This window comes from Prenolepis imparis, unplaced genomic scaffold (genome assembly GCF_030444845.1).
Source record: "Prenolepis imparis isolate NDT839.2.m4 unplaced genomic scaffold, iyPreImpa1.0 SCAF_5, whole genome shotgun sequence".
NCBI classification, from domain to species: domain Eukaryota; kingdom Metazoa; phylum Arthropoda; class Insecta; order Hymenoptera; family Formicidae; genus Prenolepis; species Prenolepis imparis.
Window position 1 is genome coordinate 15,699,138 of NW_028141163.1, and position 13,471 is coordinate 15,712,608.

The 13,471-nt window shown below is 33.8% G+C and overlaps 2 protein-coding genes across 4 annotated transcripts in view; one reads left to right on the forward strand and one right to left on the reverse strand.

Moving 5' to 3' along the window:
* Positions 1-12,924, reverse strand: part of Nachra3 (nicotinic acetylcholine receptor alpha3 subunit) — a 75,059-nt gene extending 62,135 nt beyond the window's left edge. The window contains exons 1-2 of one of the 3 annotated variants that reach the window (XM_083038946.1): positions 12,761-12,924; positions 10,660-11,401 (exon numbers count right to left, since the gene is read on the reverse strand). The gene's annotated coding sequence lies outside the window, so the exon portion shown is untranslated. Of the gene's footprint in view, positions 1-2,880; positions 2,925-10,659; positions 11,402-12,760 lie in introns of those variants that run through there. The other 2 variants (XM_083038942.1, XM_083038945.1) reach the window with 2 other exon arrangements.
* Positions 417-6,393, forward strand: LOC145936614 (dynein regulatory complex protein 9). The gene is made up of 6 exons (XM_083038952.1): positions 417-1,171; positions 1,247-1,345; positions 1,936-2,176; positions 3,886-4,092; positions 4,432-4,563; positions 5,691-6,393. The coding sequence occupies exons 1-6, from the start codon at positions 1,002-1,004 to the stop codon at positions 5,889-5,891; spliced, it is 1,050 nt and encodes a 349-aa protein (XP_082895078.1). The 5' UTR covers positions 417-1,001; the 3' UTR covers positions 5,892-6,393.
* Positions 12,925-13,471: the final 547 nt, after the last annotated feature.

Sequence of the window (13,471 nt, forward strand, 5' to 3'; positions counted from 1 at the left end):
ATGTGTTAATTAGTCCGCGGAAAAATGTCTGCTTATTTATAACGGTCTGTCTGCACATATGTACGGTATTATATGTATGTGTATAATTTCTACTTTCAATGTGTATTGCATTATATAGATTCAACTGTATATATAAAAGTGAATTACTATATTGAGTACGTTTTTCTTGCTTTCATATCAAATAATAAATAATATGTTTGTTAACGGAAATGAGAAAATATAGCAATTATTATTAAATTAAATTGAAACATATAGTATTTATTTCATTAAAAAAACAATATATCAAATATTAATAAAAAATATATACATAATTGCATTAAAGTGATTATTTGTTAAAATTGATCATTATGTGCTTAACTTCATTGTCTTTTTGTATTTCTCATTACTGCTTTTCGATAATATATTTATTACGGGGAAAAGTTACAATTTGGAAAGTTGAATCCTATTTAATACGTAAAATGCGTAAAATTAATCGTGTCTTTAATCGTTCAGTTCCGAGTGCATTTACTTTGCAGCTGTTTCTCCGAAAGAATGATTTATATTTCGATTCTGCGCTGTTGATAGAATTTAGGGAAGTATAATGGATAAATGGAGAAAATGGTACTGAAATCGAGGTAAATCTACATGCGGACGCGTGATAAATTGGTTCATCAGATAGATGCAGACTGACATGATGTATCTACCAGTCGGATGCATTTAACGTTGAATTTGCCAACATTGGATATAAAACATATATGCATATGCATGTATTATACATGCGCCATGTGAAACCGTATAAACTTTATTCCGCTGTACGAAACAACCTTGCAGCGCGAAATATTTGATCTTGTTATTTTCATAGTTGTTATCAAAACAATTTTAAAGTTATATTCTCGCATTATGCAGTTTTATCTTTCATACGTGTGTGCAAGTTTGTCAAATAGCAGCGCAACGCTTGTGACGGCCAACGAAAAACAAAATCCGACTCGCGAAAATTAGCAAAAAGAAAAAAAAATATTTAAATGGAAGCGTTAATAGAAGCGGAAAGTTCCGTAAAATTCTCACCAGCGGAACGCGAGGCTGTTCTGGAGGTCTTAGAAGAATGCGCAGACTCATTAGCTGTTTACCATAATACTCTGAGACAACAACCGGTGATGAGAGGCGAGGCCGCAAACTTTTATCCCGAAATTGAGTACGTCGAACGGATATATAATATAATTTAAAAAAACGACATCGTGACGATCTGTCTTTGTACATCTATTTGCAGCATTTCGGAAACGTCAATTCTGCAATCGCTTATCGGAAATGTCGCGGAGATGACGGATTCACGGAAGAAAGCTGTACGTGAAAAGCTTCAACGAGACAGGTTGTTCATTTAGCTTGTCTACGCCGTTTGAAAATATGAAGCCGACATACTCGGTGATGGCGGATCACCCAATAAATCACTGTCGAGCGGAAAGCTTCGAAATAAATTATATGTATAATTAGCAAATTAATACCTATGCGTAATAATTTCTGGAGAATAAATTTAAATAAATCTGCTATTTTTATTTATATTATTTTCGCGTAAGATTTGTATCAATTTCGCGTAAGACTTAAATCGTATGATAAAATATAATTATATTCACCGGTTTACATTTTTTTAAATAGATATCATTACCTATATTTACTCCAATTTTTCATACGTTTGCGCCATTTAAATATTTACGTTTCATATTTACGTTTATTTCTTTTGATTTTGATAACAATGTTGATTAATTATATTTATATATATGTATATTAATCGTTCTATATAAAATAAAATACATTATACAGATACATTAGATCTCCAGAATATTAAGCTGTATTTGTGGAGAAACTCAAAGTGTATTAATTCACTATTAACAACGTAGATTTGGCACGCAAACTCAACCACGAATAATATCCATATTACATACACAGGTATTAATGTTGCAGTTTATATGTGAGCGGTATAATACGAGACTTGAAGCAAGAAATTAGCGAATGTGGAACTATCGAAGTACTAATCAAGGAAATCGAGAGAATTATGTCGCAGGAGGAGAAGGATCGTTTTTTATCGAAACAGAACGAAAAAATGCAGACTATCATAGCGGAGTTACGAAAAACAATGATCGATAAGAAAACGTCGAACGAGAAGGAGGAGGAAAGTTTAACAAAGAAGCTCACTTTAACACGGGTATAATTACATCAATATTACGCACAATTAAGAAAAGTTTATGTATTATATAGGTATCGCGCGCAATACAATGACGATAAATCATCAAGTTTTAGGGGTGTGTGAAGTTGGCACCCCTATGTTATGCTATCATAGTTCTGTTAAGAGTTCTGAGTTATATAGAACCATATAGGAAGAGTTATTCTTGATAATTTTTAGAAATAGTTCCGGTCATTACGATAACGAAAATCAGTTTCAAAAAATAGGGGTGCCAACTTCACATTTTTTTACACATCGAGTTCTAATAGTTTTGAGCAGAGTTTTAAGGTTCTTTTAAATAGTTATATATAGTTCCTGATTATTTTTTGAAAGAGTTCTGCAATTTTTAGATAAAAAAACGTACCTTCAATATCGAAGATATTTCTAAAATATCAAGTTCTCGTGAAAAACGTTAGAGTTCGTGATTTTCTAAAATGTTTCGTAAAAGTTTAATTTTAAAATATCAATCTCTTCGAAACTATATAATAGATAAAGCCATGCGGTTTTCACGTTTTTTCTTGTCTTATCGAGTACGATTCAGAACTCTAACGTCTTTCCCTAGAACTTGATATTTTAAAAATATCTTCGATTTGAAAGTATGTTTTTTTATCTCTTTAAAAATTGCAAAACTCTTTCAAAAAATAATCAGGAATTATGTAACTATTAAACAATTTAAATTTACTCACCTCACGGTTGCTCCTTTGTTGCCCGATGCCTCCCCGGGCCTCCTTCTCGTAAAAGTTTCGAAACACTTGCACTCGCGTTATTTTTTTTCGTTCGCAACACGCGGCGACGCCCGGGTTTTAACTATCACAATCTTCGACGCGTTTCGGTAAAACGCGAGACTCGCGAGAGCTTATTCGCGCGCGAATAAAACCGAAGCTCCATTTTCGCGTCGCCGCTTTTTCCAAGACCCACTTTTCGCAGGGGCTTATCGAACGAAGATGATCAAGAGAGCGACTTCGCCACGACGCACTGAAGTCGCCGAAGGACGCAAACGAGACGAATATTGAGCGAGATTCACGGCCGACGAGATCAATCTCGCGCGTGCGACGCGATCGGATTTATACGATAATTATATAACCACCAAAGACGCTAATTAATACATTCGTCCTTTCGCGTATTATCGTATAAATCCGATCGCGTCGCACGTATACCAATATCGTAATCGCGATAACTAAAACCCGGGCGTCGCCGCGCGTCGCTAACGAAAAAAATAACGCGAATGCAAGTGTTTCGAAAGTTCTACGAGAAGGAAACCCGGCGGGGAGGCATCGGGCAACAAAGAAATTTTGCGACGTATGTCAAGTCGACGTATGACATACGTGAAGGTACGTTTTTTTATCTAAAAATTGCAGAATTCTTTCAAAAAATAATCAGGAACTATATAACTATTTAAAAGAACCTTAAAACTCTGCTCAAAACTATTGGAACTCGATGTGTAAAAAAATGTGAAGTTGGCAACCCTATTTTTTGAAACTGACTTTTGTTATCGTAATGACCAGAACTATTTCTAAAAATTATCAAGAACTCTTCCTATGGTTCTAAATAATTCAGAACTCTGAACAGAACTATGATAGCATAACATAGGGGTACCAACTTCACACACCCAAGTTTTAGCTGTTTAACTGCTGTTTGTTATGCGTATAAGTAAAGTCATGCTGAACAAAACTTATTAGCAAAATGTTTAGGACGAGAAGGAGAAACTAAAACTAATTAAGGATGTAGAAATGAGATACGTACAAGCGTGGGAGACGGCACGTCGTGAGCAGAACGTACTGCGTTATAAGTTAAAGATGGACCAATTAGAGAAGACTTTGAATAATTATTACGGACGCGAGAAAAACGAAAATTACGTGAATAGCGAATTGACGCGTTATCTGACGTGGCGTACAGCGGTGAGCGCAATTTTTTCTTTTTAAATTATATATTAGAAAAGTTTTAGATAGCTTGTATACTCAAGTATTTAAAGTCTTAAAAGGCTTCGTCATTAAAATTAAGGCAGACGTTTAAGCGATATCCAGTAAATTCTTTAGCGAAAAAGCTAAAAATGTTGCGGAAAAAGATTCTTCTTCGAGATTCAAACATTTTACGATCCCTTTTAGCAAGTTTGTTAACAAAAATTTAGTGTTTTTGCTGAACGTTAAGTAATTTGTTCGAAATAAGTTTTATCGCGAATATTTAAAATGTAGCACTCTTACAAAGGTAACAAAAATATTTGCTTTGAATTAATACAGTTCATCGAGAATCGAATCGAGCAATGGCAGCAAAAGTACGATCGGGAGCAGAAAATGTATGAGAAAGAGATCTATAAAGTACGCAATGAGATAGAAGATGCTCAGAAATACTTGGAGCAGCTTACAACGGAGGTAATGATACGAAAACTATGCTACGTTACGAGAAATATTTTCATTTCATTCCCGGGCGTCACACACAGAAACGACGCTTAAATAAAGTAATTCAATTTATATTTCACCACATCGTTATTTTGGCCGCCGCCACTGTGAATCTTAATTGCTGGATAAGAAGGATTTTCCGACTAGGCAACAAGCACAATCACGGTCTTATTTTGTATTCTCTGTATGACTGTCTAATTTACTACATCACGTTTCGCCATAACCCTATCGCCTCGACAATCAAGCTCGGATAACTTGGTTCGGCCTTTTGTTTAAAGGGCGCGCCGAAGTTTTGCCGGATGATCGATAATTCGCGTCAGGTTGAGACTCAGAAATGTCTCGATGATCATTATTAATAGTCGGTATCCTCGAATTCTAAACTCCCGAGAGCCCTTCATAAACGATACACTTCGGGTTGGTATACGTTTAAGCTAGGATTGACCCGTTGACGGAGTTTGTGTTCATTAATTTTCTAACTCTCTTAGATTTTTTTTTTATATAGGATATATAGAGAACGAAATATTTTTCGTAATACAATCGCGAAAGTTCAATTATGAAAAAATTTAATTTCACATTTTCAAGTTGCTTTTAAAAAGAAATTATATTTTAATATGAATCCCGCGTCTCAACATTTCTCTATAATTTCTAATAATATATTAGTATAATAATACTTGTAATAAATTGGAAAGATTTTTTAAAATCGTGGATTTTATATAAATTTCACAAATGGAAACCACACATTAACCAGAAAACTAACAGGTATTATTTATAAACAGAAATTAATATATTATTTTACATTTCAAACCCATTAATGTAATATTCTGTAATAATATAAATTTGTTCCTAACAATGTGTCAATAATATCCGATTTTCTAAAACATTTTGTTATTTTGTCCTCGCTTTTATCACACATATATCTATATATATATGTATCGTATACGATTCATCTTCCTTATATTGTCTATGAAGATTTACGATCGTCGTATAAAAAAGGAAGCTCTCCATGGATTCTATATAAGATATGCTTCTCCGAAGAAGGACGCAAAGAGTTCGATAAGATACGTCAGTAAACTTGCAATGAAACACGGTATTTGTTACAGTACTGCAGCAATCAGGAATTCATCGACACATATCTCGCGGAGCAGGAGGCACTTCGAAGGCAAAAGGAACACGAGGATCACGTGCAACGTTGCACGATCAGGATCCAAGCTTGGTGGCGGGGCGTCATGGTGCGCCGGAAGTTGGGGCCGTATCGACCCGAGGAGAAAAAGAAGAAGCGGCCTGTTAAGACGAAGAAATAACTTTCCTCCCGGCCGAGTTACTCTTAAACGTACCGCGTCGACTTTCATTTGTTGAACGACTATTAATCTACGGGAGCGATCTAAGCAAGGTCGCGGATGATTAACCGATTTAACATACCGTGCTAGTTTTAAGTCGCGAAATTTTAACATAGTTTTTAGCGAAACGCGAACATCGATGAACATCGTAAAAAGCGCATTAAGATTATTTATTTATTATTATTTCAGCAAATTCACCGAGTTTCCGGGGAGGGAAAGGGCGATTTCTTAACAAGTTATTTCTCTTCCCTATAGTAGAAAAAAAAATATTGATTCTACCGATCGAAACTAGATTATAGCACAACAAAAAAAGAGGTATATTTTTAGCTTTTATTTTTCCGATTCGTATATTGCTATACGATCTTCGGCGAAATCGATGTAAGTACAAACAAACGTATTGCCGCGTATACTGCATAGTTATTGGAAAGCACGAAATTCAACGTTTGTATTGGATATTACTGGGAAAAAAAAAAAAAAAAAAAAGGAGAGAAAGAGAAAAATTGGACGAATAGCGAAATATCGAGACGGCACGATATCGGCGCCGCGTTACAATAGTGAAGCGCAAATTCCGTGAATCGTCGAATGCCAATTCGGTTTCGTGCCCTCTTCTCGTGACGTAACGCATACATACATATACATATACATATATATATATACAATACACCTATACATCGCGCCGCGCGGGTCAAGTATTGTTCACGCAAGAATCTCATTTCCCGTGCAGCACTTCCTGGATCCCGCAGCGCGTTTCTGAAACGCCGCATGAAACGCGCGGCGTAATAATAATCGACTACTTATATACACGGCACGGAACGCGAACACGCGGCATGCACGCGTTTACGCGTAAGACATAGTTCACATGTTTTTTTTTTACTAACGTATTTGTTCACAGGCGTGCTAAAAATCAACGTTTAGACAGAAAAAAATTTATATATGTATCCTAATGTGTGATCATATATTATTAGATTAAGTATATAAGTATTATTGTATCGAATGAGTTTGCCTCCTTATTTTATTAAAATTTAATTAATATATTGAAAAAAATGTTTATCACCAAAGCAATTTATATTAAACAATTCATATTCGTATTTGTATACACAGAGAGAATTTTCTCTTAGAATTTATCCTGAAAATCATAGTAATCGTGAGACAATATGGTATAGAAAGAATTTTATGAAAATTTCTCTGATTAATATATTTATCACAATAAATATTTATTACAATAAAATATAAAATATGTGTAATTAATTTTACTAAACTGTATAGTAAAATTAATCAAACATTTTCAAACATATTTTATATTTTATTGTGATAGATATTATTATTTTTATTGTGATAAATATTAATCAGAGAAATTCTCATAAAATTCTTTCCATACGATATTGTCCCACGATTACCATGATTTTCAGAGTAAATTCTACGAGAAAATTCTCTCAGTGTATATATATTAATGTATCGAATGAGTTTGCCTCCTTATTTTATTAAAATTTAATTAATATATTGAAAAAAAATGTTAATCACTAAAGCAATTTATATTAAACAATTCATATTTGTATTTGTACACGGAGAGAATTTTCTCTTAGAATTTACTCTGAAAACCATGGTAATCAATCGTGAGACAATATGGTATAGAAAGAATTTTATGAGAATTTTTCTGATTAATATTTATCACAATAAAAATAATAATATCTATTACAATAAAATATAAAATATGTTTGATTAATTTTACTATGCAGTTTAATAAAATTAATCAAACATGTTTTATATTTTATTGTGATAGATATTGTTATTATTTTTACTGTGATAAATATTAATCAGAGAAATTCTCATAAAATTCTTTCCATACCATATTGTCCCACGATTACCATGATTTTCAGAGTAAATTCTACGAGAAAATTCTCTCAGTGTATATATATTAATGTATCGAATGAGTTTGCCTCCTTATTTTATTAAAATTTAATTAATATATTGAAAAAAATGTTTATCAGTAAAGCAAGCTATTAAACAATTCATATTCGTATTTGTATTGGTATCAACTAAGATTATCCGATATACATATGTCTGCTAGTTAAAAACGTGATTACAATCTATGACATTTTTATGAGAAGATTAGCAGATGGTGAAGCATAGTACTAGCCGTTGTTAAAGTTTGAATATTTTAATTGGAGTAGCGTGCTAGTTGGACGACGAAAAAAAGCAAACTAAAGTTTAGCAGTGTTCTAAAGTACGCGATGCCTCTCTCACTAATGCATATACTATATACTATAGTGTCACCAGTAAAATAAAATGTCGTGTAAACTACGCTTAAAAACATGTCATTGCATCGCGACTCGCTGCAGTTTGCATAAGCATATCAAAATAGCATATAATTCCGATATAACATAATTTTGATTATTTTCCTTTTTTGTTGTTTCCGGTCGTTAGTAAATTTTAATTAACCGCTCGTAATAAATATTTATCATAATACTCGCGATCAATAATTTAATGGAAAATTTTAAAAATCTACACAGACACATAATTGCAAATTTTGAAATTTACCAAATATTTAAGTTGCAAAAATCTAATAAAAAAATATATTTTAGATATCCTAGATTGAAAAATGTTTATTCTCTTATGACGAAAAAAAACGTGTCGATTAAAAGCATTCTCATAAATAGGAGATAAAATTATCATTTTCCATCGAGTCAACGTGATGTTCTCTTTTCATAAAGCAATCTTTTAGCAAGAATTCTCGGTTCGTTTTCCAACGATTTTCCTTCGCATCTTTAATAAAACATAACACAAAAGTCGATCGATCTTCGCCCTTTGCCATAGTTTTCGCGCCATACGCGAGGGCAGTTTTATTTTTTTATGACACGATTTACTCTCTCTCGGCGAGTCTCTCTCCTTCTCTCGCGAGGAGAGAAAGACGGAGGGAAATTTTAATCCCCGGCAAGTTGGAAAATTTAAGGCGACAAGGTATATATACGAGGCGAAAGCGGTGCGCGCGATCGTTGTTTTTCCCTCGTCGCGGGAAAAGCTCGACACCGACCGTCGTGCATTTTCCCTCGTGAGAAATTCACGAGGCCAGCAACCTCGTGTCCCAACTACTCCCGTAAAACGAAAGCATGCAAGCTCGCTCGGCGCGATCGTGCGGTCGGCCACCTCCTTAGATTACGATATAAAGAATGGTTAACGCGATGTGGCGGTGCACGCACGTGATGGCTATATGTGTATATATGCAATTGCCTCTCGCTGACCCAGCTTTCGCATAACATCGATAAGATGCGCCGAAAATGATGAAGAAATGGCTGCTCGTGAATCCCCCCTTTTGCGAAATTCTGCAAGAGACTATACGAAAAGCTCTCCGAAAGCGCGCGAAAGCACCTCCGAATTTCCCGAGTATCGGAGAATTATATATAATACGGGTTATCTCATTATGTTGGCCTTGTAATACGTAATATTTGGCGAATTTACGTATATATGTATATTCGTCAGGTGCGCAGATTGAAAATGTAATTTCGCCGAAAATTTTCAATAGATTTACAAGATACACGCAGGTTAATTTTGTTATATATTTGTAACAACGCAATCTCTGAATTTACTGAAATTTTGTGACATTATTTTCAGTTCAAATTTAAACGGAGGAGGAGGAGAGAGGGAAGAATTAAAAATGTTAAATATTACACATACACAGAGAGAATTTTCTTTTAAAATTTACCATGAAAATCATGGTAATCGTGGGACAATATATGGTATGGAAAGAATTTTATGAGAATTTCTTTGATTAATATTTATCACAATAAAAATAATATCTATCACAATAAAATATAAAATATGTTTAATTAATTTTTCTATGCGGTTTAGTAAAATTAATCAAACATGTTTTATATTTTATTGTGATAGATATTATTATTTTTATTGTGATAAATATTAATCAGAGAAATTCTCATAAATACCATATATTGTCCCACGATTACCATGATTTTCTATGTAAATTTTAAAAGAAAATTCTCTCAGTGTACGTGTACAGAATAATGTGTCGTAGCAGCATTGTAATAAAGTGAAAAATATAAATATAAGTATTGCTGAGATATGAATATTCACTATAGATCAGATATTACTCGGACAATATCCCCTCGAATGTGCGAGAGACTTCGCTTACCAGTGATTGGCAGAGCGCGCCGAGTGAATCGGTCTTTGATAATCAGCCGGAAATATCGGGCACTGGATGTATTCGCTTGATTAGAGCATATCGACGCATTGCATCGGGCAAATAGACGAGACATCGGCTTAAGGTGAGGCATTGATGGAACTTTGCTTTCAAATCGAAAGCCAAATCAAATTATTCATCTTTACATTTTAAATTTTTTTCAAAAATTTCCAAGAATGTTCAAATTAATTTTCACGTGTGTATATATTAGTCTTTCGAACAGCAAATATTACAAATTTCCAAAAATTTATCTGGCATAGGAGATAAGTAATTATTGAACAATCTTTATTTATCATAACCTTGATTTCTCTCTCGTGACTCAGATTAGTGCCTTAAAATTGTGCACCTATAATTTTAATATCTTCTAAATTTAATAAAAATTTGAAATAAACCAATTAAAATTCACCGATATTTTACAGACACAGTTTGCACCGATATCTCGTTTTAAAAACTATTGCACACAATTTTCTAATTATTCGATTCAAACTACGCGCTCTGCTCGTTATAGATACGAGTAATTTGAGTAGTAAATTTACTCACCTAATGAATTTACCGCTTCCCGCATGTGTTTAGTTAGCCTGGACATCTCTGACCGCTCTCTTTACGACGACGTTCCATCGAAGCACGCATTCACTCGCGCAAATTGCACAGACAAACCAATAGCGCATATTAATTACCGCGATACGACACTAATTCGACCGTCTCGTTATACATTATACGCGCGCGACGCACTTATAATAACGTGAAATGGCGGAGGAGAGGGGGGAGGGGAGACGTCACCCGATACCTTGCACCCCGACGTTGGTTGCAGGATCGCTTGAAAACTGCGGTTGAAAATTCCGAGTTATGCGACAACTTCACGCGTCAAATTTCACGGCGTCTCTTCGCGACACACGATGAGATATAACCGACGAATTCGAGTACACCGACATTAGAAAGCAGTTAATTGTTAATGACGCACCTCAACAACGATTATTTATTCGTATCCCGCACTCCCGATCTTCCTTAAACACGAATGAACAAGTGGCGAAAAATGGTCATGTCGGCGCGGCGTCTCGGCCGACTCGAAGAACGCGATATATCACTACCTTGTACGTAAAACGAATGTCGAGGAACACTAATTATGCGTTCGCTAATTAATAAATGTTCGTGGGAGATCGCGTATCGATTGATCCCGACACTCCCGGCACTTGTGTTGGTGGATAAAATATATGCACTCGATCACGACACAACTCGTCCGCACTGCGTGTCGCCACTGACTGTGACCGGTAGCGAGATGCGTCTGAAACATGATACGTCATACGACTTGAAGTACACACAAAGCGACTATAAACACAGGACGACAACGCGAGATAAAAACATACACGAGAATTAAAACCATAGACATGTTTATGTATATAGAATGGCATAGACGTAATAATACATATATAGATGGCTCGTTTCGATTAATTGCTGCACACAATATAATGAGATGTAAATAATGAGAAAGGAAACTTTTATTAATGCAGCGCTTTTCCTTCTTTCTCTCTCTCTTTCTCTCTCTTTCTTTTCCTCTTTTTAAAAACATCAAAAAAGATATATCAGAAATAAATTTTATCTTATTTTATTATCTTATTTTTAATAAATTTTTAGATTTACTCTCTTAAACTCAGAAGATTATATTCGATTATATTAAAGACAAAAATAAAGTCCGCTTTATATAATCCGCGATAAAATTCTATTTATAAAATTCTAATATTTTTATCGTATATATAAATATAATTAATATATAATTAATATATATATGTATATCATCTCTATATAATAAAATTATATAAAGATGTATTCTAAATGTCTGTATTTATCCTGATATGTATTTTATATATGTCTATTTTATAATTAGTCTTTAAATATTTTTTTTTTATTACAGAAGTATTAGATGCTTTTATATTATCTGTTTAAATATTTTTTTGTCGGATGCATCGTGTTTAGATATTCAAGAATTTAAATGTTATATCATCGAATAAGAAAAAATAAGTTATGTTATGTTTTGATGTTTCATGTTAATGGAACAACTGTCAAATTATTCGTGATAAAACATGTCAATTTATTTGAAAATCGAGTTATTATGCGTGAATATATCTAAACACGATGCTTCTGGAAAATGTAAAACTAAAAATGCGAGCATTTCTGATATCTTTCATACACAGCATATAATTATAAATATAATTCTATCCTATGGAATCTATAAATAAAATTTTCTCGCGAATAATAAATCATATGAAATGGACTTTATAACAATGCATATATTTCTTTGCAAAAAAATTACTATATGAAAAAATGATTTGCAGTGCAAAAAAACTTCATTTACATATTATAGCTATATCAGACAGTTACATATATCAAAATATCATTTATTAAGTATATATCAGATGTACGTATTTTCTATTATTTAGGTCGTTCGAAAAATGCGTTCGAGAAAGAAATACATTATTTTTATTATTTTTTGAGTCTGTCGCGGCCAAATGTGCAAACTAATGTCGTCGAAATAATTGAATTAACGCGTGGTACCGCGATAATGTCAATTACGGTAATGAGCCGCAGCCGCACAATCGATATCTATCTGTATGTACACATTCGTGTATATGTATATGTGACTTACTTATACAAACTATTCTTGCGACGAATACGTTCTCTTCTAGTTGCATCGTTTCTCATCTCACCATCGTCCGAGTTATATGTTTGTCTTGTATAAAAATTTATTATTCATATTGTTGCACCTTGCTGCTCCGTTATCTTCACGATTCTGGGTCAGTTGCGAGACAGGAAAAGGCTAAAATTGAACATCATCGAGTCATGTCGGATGAAGGCGAGGAAAATAAGAGAAAGAGAAAGAGAGAGAGAGAGAGAGAGATAGAGAAAAAGAGACAGAAAAGGGATCACTAATACTGCCAAATATTTCATCTCTCGATATGACTCTGCACTATTCTTCAAGAACGATCATTTTTATTTCATGATCTTTCTCGATCCAACAATTATAAAATAATGTGTTTTCTATATCTAGACATACCTGCAACAACGATAGATCAAGATAGTGAAAGCGTGTGAAAGATTTTTGTACGAAAAAATGTGAGTGAAATAATTCTTTTTTCTATTTGTTTTATCTCATTAACGTTCCCTTCGTGTTTTCATAATTAGAAGTCTGACCTGTCTGACAGTCTGACATGAATATTCCTGGTTCTCACATAATACGTCATCAGCAGGTAAACCTTTTCTGATTGGATTATATCGAAAAAAAAACTAGAGGTTATATCGCTGTCTCTCTCGAATCGGACTAGAGTATTTTTCTAGTTGACGCGGAGTTCGGTGCGGG